General features: G+C 37.1%; 1 protein-coding gene across 6 annotated transcripts in view; it reads left to right on the top strand.

The window, feature by feature from the left end:
- The window catches only part of tead1b (TEA domain family member 1b), a 90,209-nt gene extending 78,632 nt beyond the window's left edge, over positions 1-11,577 (top strand). For all 6 annotated transcript variants that reach the window (XM_079837828.1, XM_079837830.1, XM_079837832.1 and 3 more), the window contains 6 exons: positions 568-629; positions 743-867; positions 1,929-2,102; positions 3,318-3,458; positions 5,518-5,670; positions 7,434-11,577. In XM_079837828.1, the coding sequence (XP_079693954.1) occupies positions 568-629; positions 743-867; positions 1,929-2,102; positions 3,318-3,458; positions 5,518-5,670; positions 7,434-7,547 (769 nt within the window). In that variant the 3' untranslated portion in view covers positions 7,548-11,577. The remainder of the gene's footprint in view (positions 1-567; positions 630-742; positions 868-1,928; positions 2,103-3,317; positions 3,459-5,517; positions 5,671-7,433) is intronic.
- Positions 11,578-13,686: the final 2,109 nt, after the last annotated feature.

Below are 13,686 nucleotides of genomic sequence, written 5' to 3' on the forward strand. Positions count from 1 at the left end.
GATTGTTGCCAACTCACAGTGTATGCACACTGCCAATGCTTTCTAGTATGTGCACTTATAAATTAGTAAAAAATTGTTTGAAATGTAATGTGCCATTTCACACAGTTCTGACTAACAAGAGAGTATCAGTATTCAATGAAATTATAATAATATGACTGCAGGAGGGATGGTAAGCTGGTTATAAAATGATTCAGCTTTTCATTTCCACAGAACCAAATTTATATCCAAAAACTTGTATATGGTTCTTTTGCTCTCCAGGCACTGGCATTTCCTTCAGGAAAAGCAAATCTTATTTATTCATTCTGTCTCTGTTTTGTCTGCTTTATTGTCGTTCTCTTCTTCTTGATATCTGTATTTTCCCTGACCCTTCCAGCTTTCGCTCTTTCCCTCAGAGGGATCAGCGATAGAGGAAGCCTTTCCAGAGGCAATGATGGGTTGAATCCAAGTTTGAATACTTTGTGCAGCTTTGTTTCTTCTTTGCTGTATAACCCTCTTAATCTCTTCAGCATGTAGAGCCGCTAGACTGCTCATTTTCCCGTTCTTAGTTCTCCTTTGTCTTTGTTTTAGCATCAAGCCATTTGCCCAGCAAGCGTACCCTATCCAGCCAGCAGTCACAACAACAATCTCAAGTATGTCACCATTTGCTTTTTTTAATCAATTCACATTCAGAATCAATACTCCTTTTGTTTAGAAGAGCTAAAATTCTGTGTGTGTGTGTGTGTGTGTGTGTGTGTATGTGTAGGTTATGAGCCCGCGGCAGCACCAGCACCCACAGTTCCCGCCTGGCAGGGCCGATCTATCGGCACATCGAAACTCAGGCTTGTGGAATTCTCTGCTTTTCTGGAGCACCAGAGAGATCCAGATTCTGTGAGTAGCTTCTGTATACCACTCTTAAAGTCAAAGTTAAAATTGGAGCCGGTTTACTTCTTAATACACATTCCTGGTCTTGTCTTGTTTTCCTCTACAATTGACTGATAACACACATTCTAGTATGAATTCTTGTGTGCAACACCTACTTTTCACAATCTAGGGCCAGATTTACTAACAGCTTGCACCAGTAGCAAACCCTTTTTGGCGTTAAAAAACTACTGTTAGGATTTACTAAAGACACGCAGTGATAAATTAGCGCTGAAAAGGTGTGGACAGGGTTATGTTTGCGGCTGATCTTATTGCATATGCATTTGTAGGAGTTTCTCTCTCAGATGCAAAATTTATGGGAGGAGAGTATTTAAATGAATCATGCAAGGTGATTTAGGTTTGTGCTCGCCAATTTACTGGTATTTGCGTTATTATTTAACGCCCCAAAAAAGCACGTCTTAAACCAGATGCTAATTTGCACTGCTCTTGGTAGATTGTGTTGGTCATTATGGAAATGATCCGGCTGCGTCTGTGTTTTTTTAATTTGAGCGTTGTCAGGAGATCAAGTGTAGAACTTTCTACTCCCATCTGCGCTTTTATGGGATTGTGCTCTCACATTAATTTGCCATGTTTAGTAAATCTGGCCCATAATCTATTCCTCCTACATTTTTTGCTCTTTGAATATCAGATAAATTGGTTTTTACCAATTCTAAGTCTCCAAAATACACTGAAAGTGAGTTGTGAATACAGTTTCATGTTGACTGAAATTGTCAAAATAAAATGTCCTGTTTATCACCCTTACAAAAAAGTATTGTATTTTGTATTTTTATAAATGAACACCTTTTTGTCATGTTTATTCAATGATTCACTTGTCTGCAACAATGATGAATGTGAATTATCTCCATCAAGGCCTTATTTTTTCATGATTAATTAGCTCAGTTAATCAACATACCAATGCATTTATTTACAATATTGAATAGATTGATAGCCCTAGTTAAAACTAAGCAATATCAGTCATTTTGAGAAGTTTTCCTGTTTCTAACATGTTGTCTTTGTTTTTTTCTGTGCAGTATAACAAGCATCTTTTCGTGCACATCGGACAGACAAATCACTCTTACAACGATGCCTTGCTCGAGTCGGTGGACATTCGTCAGATTTACGACAAATTCCCTGAGAAGAAAGGAGGGCTGAAGGAATTGTTTGGCAAGGGTCCTCAGAATTCATTCTTTCTCATAAAGTTCTGGGTGAGTGAATCCCTGCAAAAAAACAAGCATCTGTTTAGTGATTCACAGACCCTGCAATTATCTGCAAAAGAGGATATCATAACTCACAATTAGTGCAGGAATAACTTAGTATTTTTATTTAGGCTTAAAAACAAACATGTTCGCAGCGTGCTGTGTAATGCATGCCCAGCCTGTGCCAAAGTTTCTACTCTAATGAGAGCAAAATTACCGCAGTTCATGTTTACCACCCGTACAACTGCCTATTTAACGCAAATATTTATCCACCGAGTGATTACATGCATGAATAATTATGCATTTCCCTAAAGACACTGGGCCACTTTAGGTTTAAAGACAGCCGTCTCTGTTTGCATGTCCAGACCGCTGTGGCTATATTTGGCACAGCATAGCTGAAGAGTCCATGATCAAAGCTCGCACTTATTCCGTTTAATATCGGGAAACAATTGGATGACCTGGTTGCTCCTCTAATAGCTATTCAAACATTGCATGCATTTTGTGAAATGCTAACTAGCGGCAACCAACAAAGTGGGCCTCGTCGTGGACGGAGCGAGGCTGCTCAAATTCCGTTTGAAGTGACAGAGGGATCTGAATTTCAAATGAAACTCTGGATCTGCACAATAATGCCTCTCTTGAATCTGATGTGAAAATGTAACAGGCTTGTCTTAATGAAAAGAGAGTATGCCAGAAATGAATATTTGAGCTTTCTCTGTAATGAAAATCGTGTTAGCTTACTGAAAGAGCAGAGAGCGAGCTGTTCTTTTTCCTGCTCTTTTTCAGATTTTTTTTTGAGTGCTTTTTTACTCAAAGTTATTTAATCTATTCTTTCTAACCTTAGACACAGTCTTTTCTTTTATACTTGTATAGACTAATATGGAGAAATAGCCTTGATTGGTAGTTTAGTATAAGGATAACGCAGTCTTAAAGAGATAGTTAATCCAAAAATGAACATATACTCATCCTCATGTTCTTCCAAACCTGTTTGACTTTTTTCTTATATGGAGCACCAAAATATTGCAGAAGCTTCACACAAAAAAACACCATAAAATAATTATAAATGTAGTCCATACAAGTGTAGTATGCGATGCTCCTTATTTGCAACAACTGAGGTTTTTTAGATGTGCATGAATGTTATATATTGGTAAGTCTATCCATTTGTTCTGATATAGATTTCTTTTTAATTACGTTGAAAATTAAAGCTTCAATCTCATTGGTTCATAGGCTGACTTAAACTGCAACATTCAGGATGAAACCGGGGCCTTCTATGGAGTGACCAGTCAGTACGAGAGCCCGGAGAACATGACCATCACCTGCTCCACTAAAGTTTGCTCGTTTGGCAAACAGGTTGTGGAGAAAGTGGAGGTGAATATCGAGCATACGCTTTGAGTACAGTAGTTAACATCTGAATGGAGCATTGAATGTTCTCTCTCTAATGTGAGTTCCCATTCAGTTCCCAATGGGAACGAGGGTTACATATGTAACCGAGACATTTTCCCAGAGAAAAAAGTTTATTGCTCTTTCATAACTCGGGACACTTAATGGAGTCCTCATTTCTCAGCCTCACTGACAAAAAAAAATGGTCTTGGGAGAGTTTGATGAGAAATGTTTAGAGAAAATGTCTTTTTTAATTGCAGACTTTGATATCTTAATCTGAGCAATTTGAGACACTGTTGAGATTGTGAGATCAATAATGTGATTTTAGAACTTTTTAAAAAAATGTATTGAAAAACACATGGTATCTCCTGTACAAAAATAAAATATTGTCTGTACTTTGGTCAATTAAAAAAAAAAAAAGTTTTTAAAAGAGGTCACTTCTGCTCACCAAGGCTGCATTTATTTTAGTACAACAGTAAGGATGCAACAAAACAGTTAGTCCACGGTTCAATACATACCTGGGTTTTTAACCATGGTTTTCGGTTCGGTTCTGATGGCTTGTCGCATCAGTTTTTTTGCTATTCTATTCTTAGGCGACAGGAACAGAAAGAGGTTAAGGAGAATTTTTTTTTATTGCAATACCCTTTCTTTATTTTACTTTAAAAAAATTGTACACATTCCTAGTGTATTGTATAATATAAAATAAATGTATATAAAAATTTACACTGGCAGCACAGAGCTGTACATTAGCATTTAAGTATGAGATTGAATGAATACATGTAAAATTAAAACACTACATAGACTTCACTATAAAATATACATTGATTCTTATTAAAGTTACTGTATTAAAGTGTTTCAGTCAAGAGCAGTGAGTGATTTTCTCTTTGTCTTTTGTTGTTTTATTAACATTAAAGGGATAGTTCACTCATAAATGAAAATTCCGTCACCTATTATTCACGCTCAAGTTGTTTTAAACCTGAATAAAGTTCTTTCTTCTGTTGGACACAAAATATATTTTGAAGAATGTTGGAAACCAAACAGCTGCTGGTCCCCATTGTAGGAAATAATAATATGGAAGTCAATGGCTACCATCAGCTGTCTGGTATTCAACTGTCTGTGTTCAACAGAAGAAATGAATACAGGTTTGGAACAACATTAGGGTGAGTAAATAATGACATAATTTTAGAGGTGAACTGTCCCTTTAAGGACAAGCAGCAGTATGTTCACTAGGATGCGCTGCTGTCAATTTAAGACCTGCACGCATCTAATATGCAGACACACGCCGTAGACTCACAGGCACACTCAAACAGAGCCGAAATTAACGGAGAGAAATAAAAAAACAATTAACTAAATGCAAAACCGGTTCAATATTATATTGAGAATTGTGGCATCCCTAATAAACAGTAATACTGCGAAATATTATAGAAATTCTAAAGAGCTGTTATATATATATATAAATTCCTTTGATTGAAAAAAATCCTTTTTTGTCCAATTTTGCCTGTTATAGGGGGCAATCGGAGCTCGGGTATAATATCCTCTCCGAGCCCCTCTATAGCAGACAGCAAGCCAAATCTGTTTACCACTTTAACTAAGATTATCTGGGCACACAAACTAGTGAAACTACCATTAAAGTTTGGGATAAGTATACATTTCTTCAGCAAGGACACATTAAATTGACAAAAATTGACAATTAAGAATTAAGATTTATTATGTTTAAATGTCTCCACAAAAATGTTAACAGTTTTATTAACATAATAATAAGAAGCAGATCAGCATATTAGATGATACTGAAAAATCAGCTTCGCATCACAGGAATAAATTCCATTTTATTATATATATTAAAATAATAGTACAAAAGTTTTATTTTTTATTTTTGTAATAATATATCACAATATTCTATTTTTAAACGAATACAGCCTTAGTGAGCATAAGAGACTTCTTTCAAAAACATTTAAAAATCCTTCCGAACTTTTGACTGCTTGTGTGTCATATGCCATGGTACTTTTTGCTGTGCATTCTCACATCTCCCTCTCATCTCTCCTCTCAGACGGAGTATGCTCGCTTTGAGAACGGCCGCTTTGTGTACCGGATAAGTCGGTCTCCCATGTGTGAATACATGATCAACTTCATCCACAAACTCAAACACCTGCCTGAGAAATACATGATGAACAGTGTCCTGGAGAACTTCACCATCTTATTGGTGAGTCTGCATGTCCATCAGTTGTGTTTAAACCAATCAGTGATCGCTCTCAGTGCAGGGCGGAGCCTGTGGCTTCTGAGCAGATATGACTCTGCATTCCTAGCATTCCTGTGGCGCTGTGCAAAGCCTGATAATCTCCTGCAAAGGGGGAGGAACCCCTTTCTCTAACCTTCACACACACACAAGGATTAGAGCCCTATTCTCCCCTATAGTGAGGGTCTTACGAATGCACTTTGCCTGCTCTCTTCCCTCAAATCCCTCACATCCTGGTGCGATGGAGGTTTTAGTTATGAAAGAAAGTTTATAGTGTATGTTGTTGAAGGGTGCTGGTACCCATCTCAGGTGATCCAGTACTGCGCTAAAAGCACAGGATCCGTTGTGGGAAAATTTATCCAATCATTTAAAACACTTTTTAAATGTGTCCCAGAATTACCTAACAAGCCACCATTGCACCAAACCTGGTCAGTTAAGTTTGGCTTTTAAAGTCAAGTTTTTAAAGCCCTATATAAATGCACAATACTTGATACAAAAAAACTGGTTTGCCTTTAATTGACATGCAGTCGCACACTGATGTAAAGGGATGCATGCCGTCTAAATTCACAGACCTACCGCTTGATCAAATCCATTCACAAATCTAATCAGTGAACTGGTGAATCGCATAAAAACTCATCTAGATCACATTTCACACCAAAATAAAGGAATAAAATATTTTAGAACCATAAAGAATTTTTGCATCGTCCCATAATTTTTTAAGACAATTTCCCCACATCAAATTCTCATTACTGGTATGTGTTGTAGATCTTTTGAGAGCTAAAGATCTTTATTTTCTAGAGCGCTAAAGAGCTATAGTTTTTCAGCTTTTTTTTTGTAATTCTGGTAATTTTCATTAGATTATCATTGCTGCTATAATACAATTTGTTTTTTACTATAATATTTTAAATGAAAGCAACAAAATCACTGTGCTCTACCAACTTGTAAAGATCCATAAATATTAATAATCACAAAGAAAAAATATCTAGTGGTCTGCTTGTCAGTTTTTTATATATATAATTTTATTTTTAAATGTATATACTGTTTTATTTTTGTATAATTTATAAGTACATTTTATTGTAATTGTAAGTTTTATTTTAAATCAGTGTACATGTTTTTTTGTTGTTGTTTTTTTAAAATCTGTAGCACTTTGAGATTTTGTTTAATGTAAAGTGCGTTACAAATAAAATGTATTATTATTATTATTATTATTATTACATAATGCCAAATTCATTTTAATTTTCAATATTAATATTTTAATAATATGCTTACAATTTTTGTTTTGATGAACAGAAATTGTTCAAAATAATTTTGATCAATCAATTTAATGTATCCTTGCTGCATAAAAGTTTTTAAAAAATCTTACTGACCATAAACTTCTGTGCGGGGTGTATACATTTTTCTATACATACTTTTTTGCCACTTCTGAATTATGTTTTTTCCATTCTAGTAATGAGAATTGAAGGGTGTTGTACTTAATTTTCTAAACATTTTGTAGAAATATATAAATTAGGCATAATTGCATGCAACTAACCCTAACCACTATAGTAACCATGTATTATAGTAAGTACATGTAGTTAATTAATATTACTCGATACTTAAATGTATAATTACACTGTAACAGGGACAAAAAGTAACAGGGAATTAAAGTAAAGTGTAACCGCAATTTGATTTTGACAGGTTTTGTGTGGTTTACTGTAGAGTAATGCTACGTCTCTTGCTCTCTGTTTCAGGTGGTAACAAACAGAGACACACAGGAGACCCTGCTGTGCATGGCCTGTGTGTTCGAAGTGTCAAACAGCGAGCATGGAGCCCAGCATCACATCTACAGACTAGTGAAGGAATGAAGCAGCTCTTTCACACAGACTCTCAACCTCAGTACAGTGGCAGTGCCTCTAGCTCAACACTCACTCAAGATGAGTTTCCGTCACATTTGAGTGATGCTTCTAATTATATATATACATATATATATATATATTTCTTTATTAATATGTGTTTGACGTTTAACTGCAGCTGTGAATGGCGGTACAGTTTTATGTTTTAATACAGGAAAGAATGTCAAAGAATGCCGAATCAACATTCATTCGTAGACTATACATATAAAGTGACAGTATCGTTAGACTTAAGGGTTGGTTTGAGTTAGGCTGAATCTGAAAACAACCTCATTTCGGATTTTCTTTTTTTTTTCTTTTTTTTATCCTGTAATGTACACAAAAGATCTGAAAGCATATGGGTGTCAGCCATAAATGTGTGTGTGAGTGGGATGTAGGTGTACAGATGTATATACATTCTCACAGGTATTTTTCCCAAAGAAAAAGTATTGGAGAAATGTAATTCTGTAACATTGATTTATTGAAATGAAAGCTACTGTAGGTGTTAAAAAAGAAGATTCTTGTGGCCATCGGAAAACAAAGGTTCCCGCATTCTGAGCATTCCGAGAATTCAGGGAATTCATAAGCCCAGCCCTTGAAAAGAGTTACTCTGTACTTGCTACTTTTTAATGTTCGTTGAGGAATTACTGCACTGTGATACGAGAAGTTTATACCAACCCGTGTCTGTTTTCACGTGTCACCACCTGCAATAAGAAAACGCAGAGAATCAACCCCTCACTGTTGACTGTACAGCTAAACGCCTTGTATAAAAGATAACTCTAGAAACAAGAAGCACTGCATTAACTACCAGGGGTTGATGGATTATCCATCAGCTTGACCAGAGCACTTGGACCCGCTCGTCGGACATGCCTTTCTGCCGCTGGGGAAGCCACACTTCACAATGCCCATCCCTGAACATGCTGTACACCTGTCCGTCACGGAGCACTCCTTCATCTTCTGTAAGAATCAGTCCTGTCCCAGAATTCTTCGCTGCCTTTGACATTCCCACACAGCCCATGTCTCTGTGGCCTAATCGATTTCTACGACTGCAAGCCTTAATAATGGTTGTGTGAACTCCAAAAGATGCCACTAAAACTGTGACCTCTTTCCTAAGCTGGAAGACTTTCTTGTTATTGTCACATGTTGTAGGAATTGTACAGTACAAACCTGCCAAAGTGTAACAATATACAGCACAGTGCCTTAGTGTATGAAGTCAACGTGGATGAGCGCAGTTGTTTTCCGGGAAAAAGGTGTGGTCACATTTACTGTTGCTCGGCGAGATTTTGCAGACGAAATCCAGTCATTCCAATAGAAATCCAGACTTTTTTCCCCTTGCAGATTTTGCTAAATTTCTAGTTGTCAACACGAATTCGTCACACTGACCTAAACAAAGCTGCTTTGTTTGAAAATACGCGTTTATAAATCACTACACTATTGACAATAGTCATTGGACTATTGTTGGTTGATCAGAGGTTACATTGAAAACTGCCCGCATTCTCTCAACCACCATTTTGTCCTTGAAATTTCGCAAATGTGGCCGCACCATAATATTCAACGTCATCTTTATATAAAAAAAAAGCACTGGCCATTTGGTTGACCTGTCACTCTACATGAAGTTTCTTTCTAGTGTATGAAGTCAACATGGATGAGCGCAGTTGTTTTTCGGGAAGAAGTAGCACCAAAGGTGCGGTCGCGTTTACTGTTGCTTGGCGAAATTTTGCAGACGAAATCTAGTCATTCCAATAGGAATCCGGACAATCCACAGTTTTCAGATTTTGCTCATTTTCAAGTTGTTCACGTGAATTCGTCACGCTGACCAACAGAAGCTGCTTTGTTTGAAAATGCGCTTTATAAATTACTACGCTATTGACAATAGACAAGGGACTATATTGTTATACTGAAAGCTGCCCGCGTTCTCCACCACATTTTTTTGTCCTCGAAATTTTGCTGCGATTTTGCAAATGTGACCGCACCATAAGATCCTAAGTGTCATCTTTATAAAAAAAACACTGAAGTTTCTTTCTAGTGTATGAAGTCAACGTGGATGAGCGCAGTTGTTTTTGGGGGGGATAGTAACACTAAATGCGCGGTCACAATTTACTGTTGCTAAGCGAGATTTTGCAGACGAAATCCAGTCATTCCAATTGGAATCTGGATGATCCAGTTTTCCCCATGCAGATTTTTGAGTTGTTCATGTGAATTGGTCGCACTGACCAGCTGCTTTGTTTGATAATGTGCTGTATTCATCACTACGCTATTGACAATAGACAAAGGACTATTGTTGGTTGATCAGAGTTGATTATATTGAAAGCTGCCCGCGTTCTCCACCACATTTTTTTCGTCCTTGAAATTTCGCTGCGATTTTGCAAATGTGACCGCACCATAAGATCCTACGTGTCATCTTTACTTAAAAAAAAAAAAGCACTGGCCATTTGGTTGACCTTTCACTCTCAGAGACACATAGAAGACATATTTAGACATGCAGTACGTAAAGTATCTGATCTTGCCTTTTTTATCCGAAAAGACCAAAAAGTTGGAGACACATTGAGCTCCTCTTTATTTCCTGCACTGTAGCATGAAAGTGCCTTCGGTTCCGATTTTTCCAGCTTAGAAAAGACTGCTGTTATTCTATATCCTTAAGATGATCAAAAACCAAAAAAAGTGGATGTAAAATATTCACCACATTGCCTTCATGAAAAATTTTATAGAAAAATCAACATGGGCTAGTGAGTGGAGATGTTCTGAAATACACTTATGTAATAATTATTATTAACAAATTTCTATCAGCATTTGATTTGGTGGATGTGGCAAACTGTCATGTTTTTTTATTTTCTCTCTAGAACTTTGGTTCCATTCTGTGCGAGACTTTAGCGACTTTTGTAAAAGTGAAAAACCTCATAGCACCATGGAGATTATGAATGCCGAGTGGTGTTTTTTTTTCCTTTCCTTCTTGTTTTAAGCCATTTCAATGTCTTGTTTTTCTTTTCTTTGTGAATATAGCAAACACTATATTTAGTGACGTAAAGGTGTTTTTTTTCTCCTCAGACCTTAAAGATAGTCGAGGATATTAACCGCAAGGTCACATGTAAGTTCTTTACGGACAAAGCTGGCTTCACCAAACCGTATCATCTCCACTGCATAATTTATTCATTCTGTTCATTTAAGTGGATGGAACCCTCAAAGAGTGAAAGACTAAGTTAGATTTACAGCTGTGTATGTTGTACCGCTTAAAGTAAACCGTGGAGTTAAGTACGCTCAATATCAAAAACGGTAAACGATGTTGATTGTTTCGTGTTTGCCTGACCTTCGCCCTCTTGTTCACGTTTCATATAGAGATCTTCCTGTATTGTTCTACATGTTTTGTGATGGCGTCAGTATATTCAGAGCCCGTTTGGGTGGTGATACTGTTACTGCTGGTGCATCTGCTACGTCAGTTCCTCCTTGACAGTCCCCTTTACTTCTCTAGGGATTTGAGATCTAACGCCTTTAATATGATGAATGTTAAACGGACATTTTTTGCTTGTAATGGACACTAAGTAAGGATTTAAGCGGAATCCGGACTACAGTATGACGGCAGTTTAGCTTATGTTTTTTGATCTATGTTTGTATTTTGTCTGTGTGTAGGTACTGGTACCTCCTATGTTCATTACCATTTAAGATGTTGGCTTTAAAGTGAACTTTTCTCTAGTTCAGATAGTATCATAAAAAGATATTGGGTTTGTGTGCAGAGATTTTTTTTGTAAAAAGGTGCTTTGTATAAAATTATATATTCTGGCTTTTCTTGGTACAAAGGTGTGATATCTTTTAATATCCCTGATGATGGGGGGAAAAAAACATTGGAGCAAGGCTGAGAGAGAAAAGAAAAAACTTATTATGTGTGTGTTCTTTATCGCATATGGTCTTGTCTTTGCTCCGTAACATTTTGATGCCGCCTTGATAAAGTGGTAGATATTTTGTAGCTTTCTAGATACTTTGTATGTATACGATATTGAATAAAATAAATAATTAAAACACATCTTGTCTGGTCATGTTATCTCTTTTAAATAAAAGGGATAGTTCATCCAAAAATGAAAGAACGTTTCCAGGAATATATTTTTATGTTCCACAGAAGAAAGCCATACAGTTTGGGAAGGACATGTGTGGTTAGTTAAAAAACAGTTGTCATTTTTGAGTGAACCATCCCTTAAAGGCTTTCTTTTTTTGTTCGAATGTTGCTTTAATTGATGTTCTGGCAGGGATGGATTGTAGTACTGAAATGATCTGCCAGTCTGCAGCGCCCTCTGTTGTCACTTTTAGGAACCAGCTTTGAAAACAAAGTTAAAGGGATAGTTCACCCCAAAATGAAAATTCTGTTATCCTTTACTTACCTTCAATTTGTTCCAAACCTGAATGAGTTTCTTCTGTTGAACACAAAAGAAGATATTTTGAAGAATGTTGGTAACTAGACAGTTCCAGAGTATGAAGAGAGAAAAAAAGGGTAAATGATGACAGAATTTTCATTTCACTGTAAACTGTTCCCTTAAATCAGGGGACTCCAAACTCGTTCCTGGAGGGCCGCTGTCCTGCTGAGTTTAGCTCCAAGCCCAAATAAACACACCTGAACCAGCTAATCGGTGTCTTACTAGGGCCTAGTTAGACATTTATTAGCGTGTTCAGGTGTGTTTAATTGGGGTTGGAGCTAAACTCAGCAGGACAGCGGCCCTCCAGGACAGAGTTTGGAGACCCCTGCCTTAAATGAAGTGTGTGTGTGTGTGTGTGTGTGTGTGTGTGTGTGTGTGTGTGTGTGTGTGTGTGTGTGTGTGTGTGTGTGTGTGTGTGTGTGTGTGTGTGTGTGTGTGTGTGTGTGTGTGTGTGTGTGTGTGTGTGTTGTTCTTGTTGTTGTTGTTGTTGTTGTTGTGTGTGTTTGTTTTTGTGATTTATGAGGACACAAATTTGTATAATGACATGGGTATTACACTGGTATTACGACATAAACATGAAATATGAGGACATTTCATATGTCCTCATATTTAAAATAGCTTTAAAAATGTAAAAATGCAGAATGTTTCCTGTGATGGGTAGGTTTAAGTGTAGGGGGATAGAATGTACAAGTTTGTACAGTATAAAAAACATTACGCCTATGGAATGTCCTCACTTAGATAGCAAAACAAACCTGTGTGTGTGTGTGGTCCAGGTAAACCCTATGAGGATAAAATGTCCCCAAAAAGATGGTAATAGATGAAATCCTTGCATGCGTGAGGAAATTTTTTGGTCCCCATGAGGAAAACTGCTTATATGTTAGACTAAATTATGTTTTTTTTAAAATGTAAAACTGCAGAAAATTTTGTGTGATGGGTAGGTTTAGGGGTAGGGTTAGTGTAAGGGGATAGCATTTACAGTTTGTACAGTATAAACATCATGTCTATGGAAAGTTCCCATAAAACAAGAAAACGTGTGTGTGTGTGTGTGTGTGTGTGTGTGTGTGTGTGTGTGTGTGTGTGTGTGTGTGTGTGTGTGTGTGTGTGTGTGTGTGTGTGTGTGTGTGTGTGTGTGTGTGTGTGTGTGTGTGTGTGTGTGTGTGTGTGTGTGTGTGTGTGTGTGTTCATGTTTTTCTATCCAAGTGGGGGCTTCAACCTGAATGCACACAGACTCATGGGGACTCATGTCACCGTGGGGACCTATAGATCCCTATGAGGAAACAAGCTTATAAATCATAAATCATGTTTGTTTTTTAAAGTAGAATTTAAAGGAAAGAAAGTTTTGTGTGATGGGTAGGTTTAGGGTTAGAGGATAGAATATACAGTTTGTACAGTATAAAAATCATATGGAAAATCCTCATAAAACTTGAAAACGCGTGTGTGTGTGTGTGTGTGTGTGTGTGTGTGTGTGTGTGTGTGTGTGTGTGTGTGTGTGTGTGTGTGTGTGTGTGTGTGTGTGTGTGTGTGTGTGTGTGTGTGTGTGTGTGTGTGTGTGTGTGTGTGTGTGTGTGTGTGTGTGTGGCATGTTTGCGTGAAATATCAGGACACAAATGTGTATAATGACATGGGTATGACATAGGTATTACAAAAAGAGGGTGAAATATGAGGACGTTCCCCATGTCCTCACTTTTCAAAATGCTTATAAATCACACAGAACA

This window comes from Gobio gobio (genome assembly GCF_949357685.1).
Source record: "Gobio gobio genome assembly, chromosome: 2".
Lineage (NCBI taxonomy): Eukaryota > Metazoa > Chordata > Actinopteri > Cypriniformes > Gobionidae > Gobio > Gobio gobio.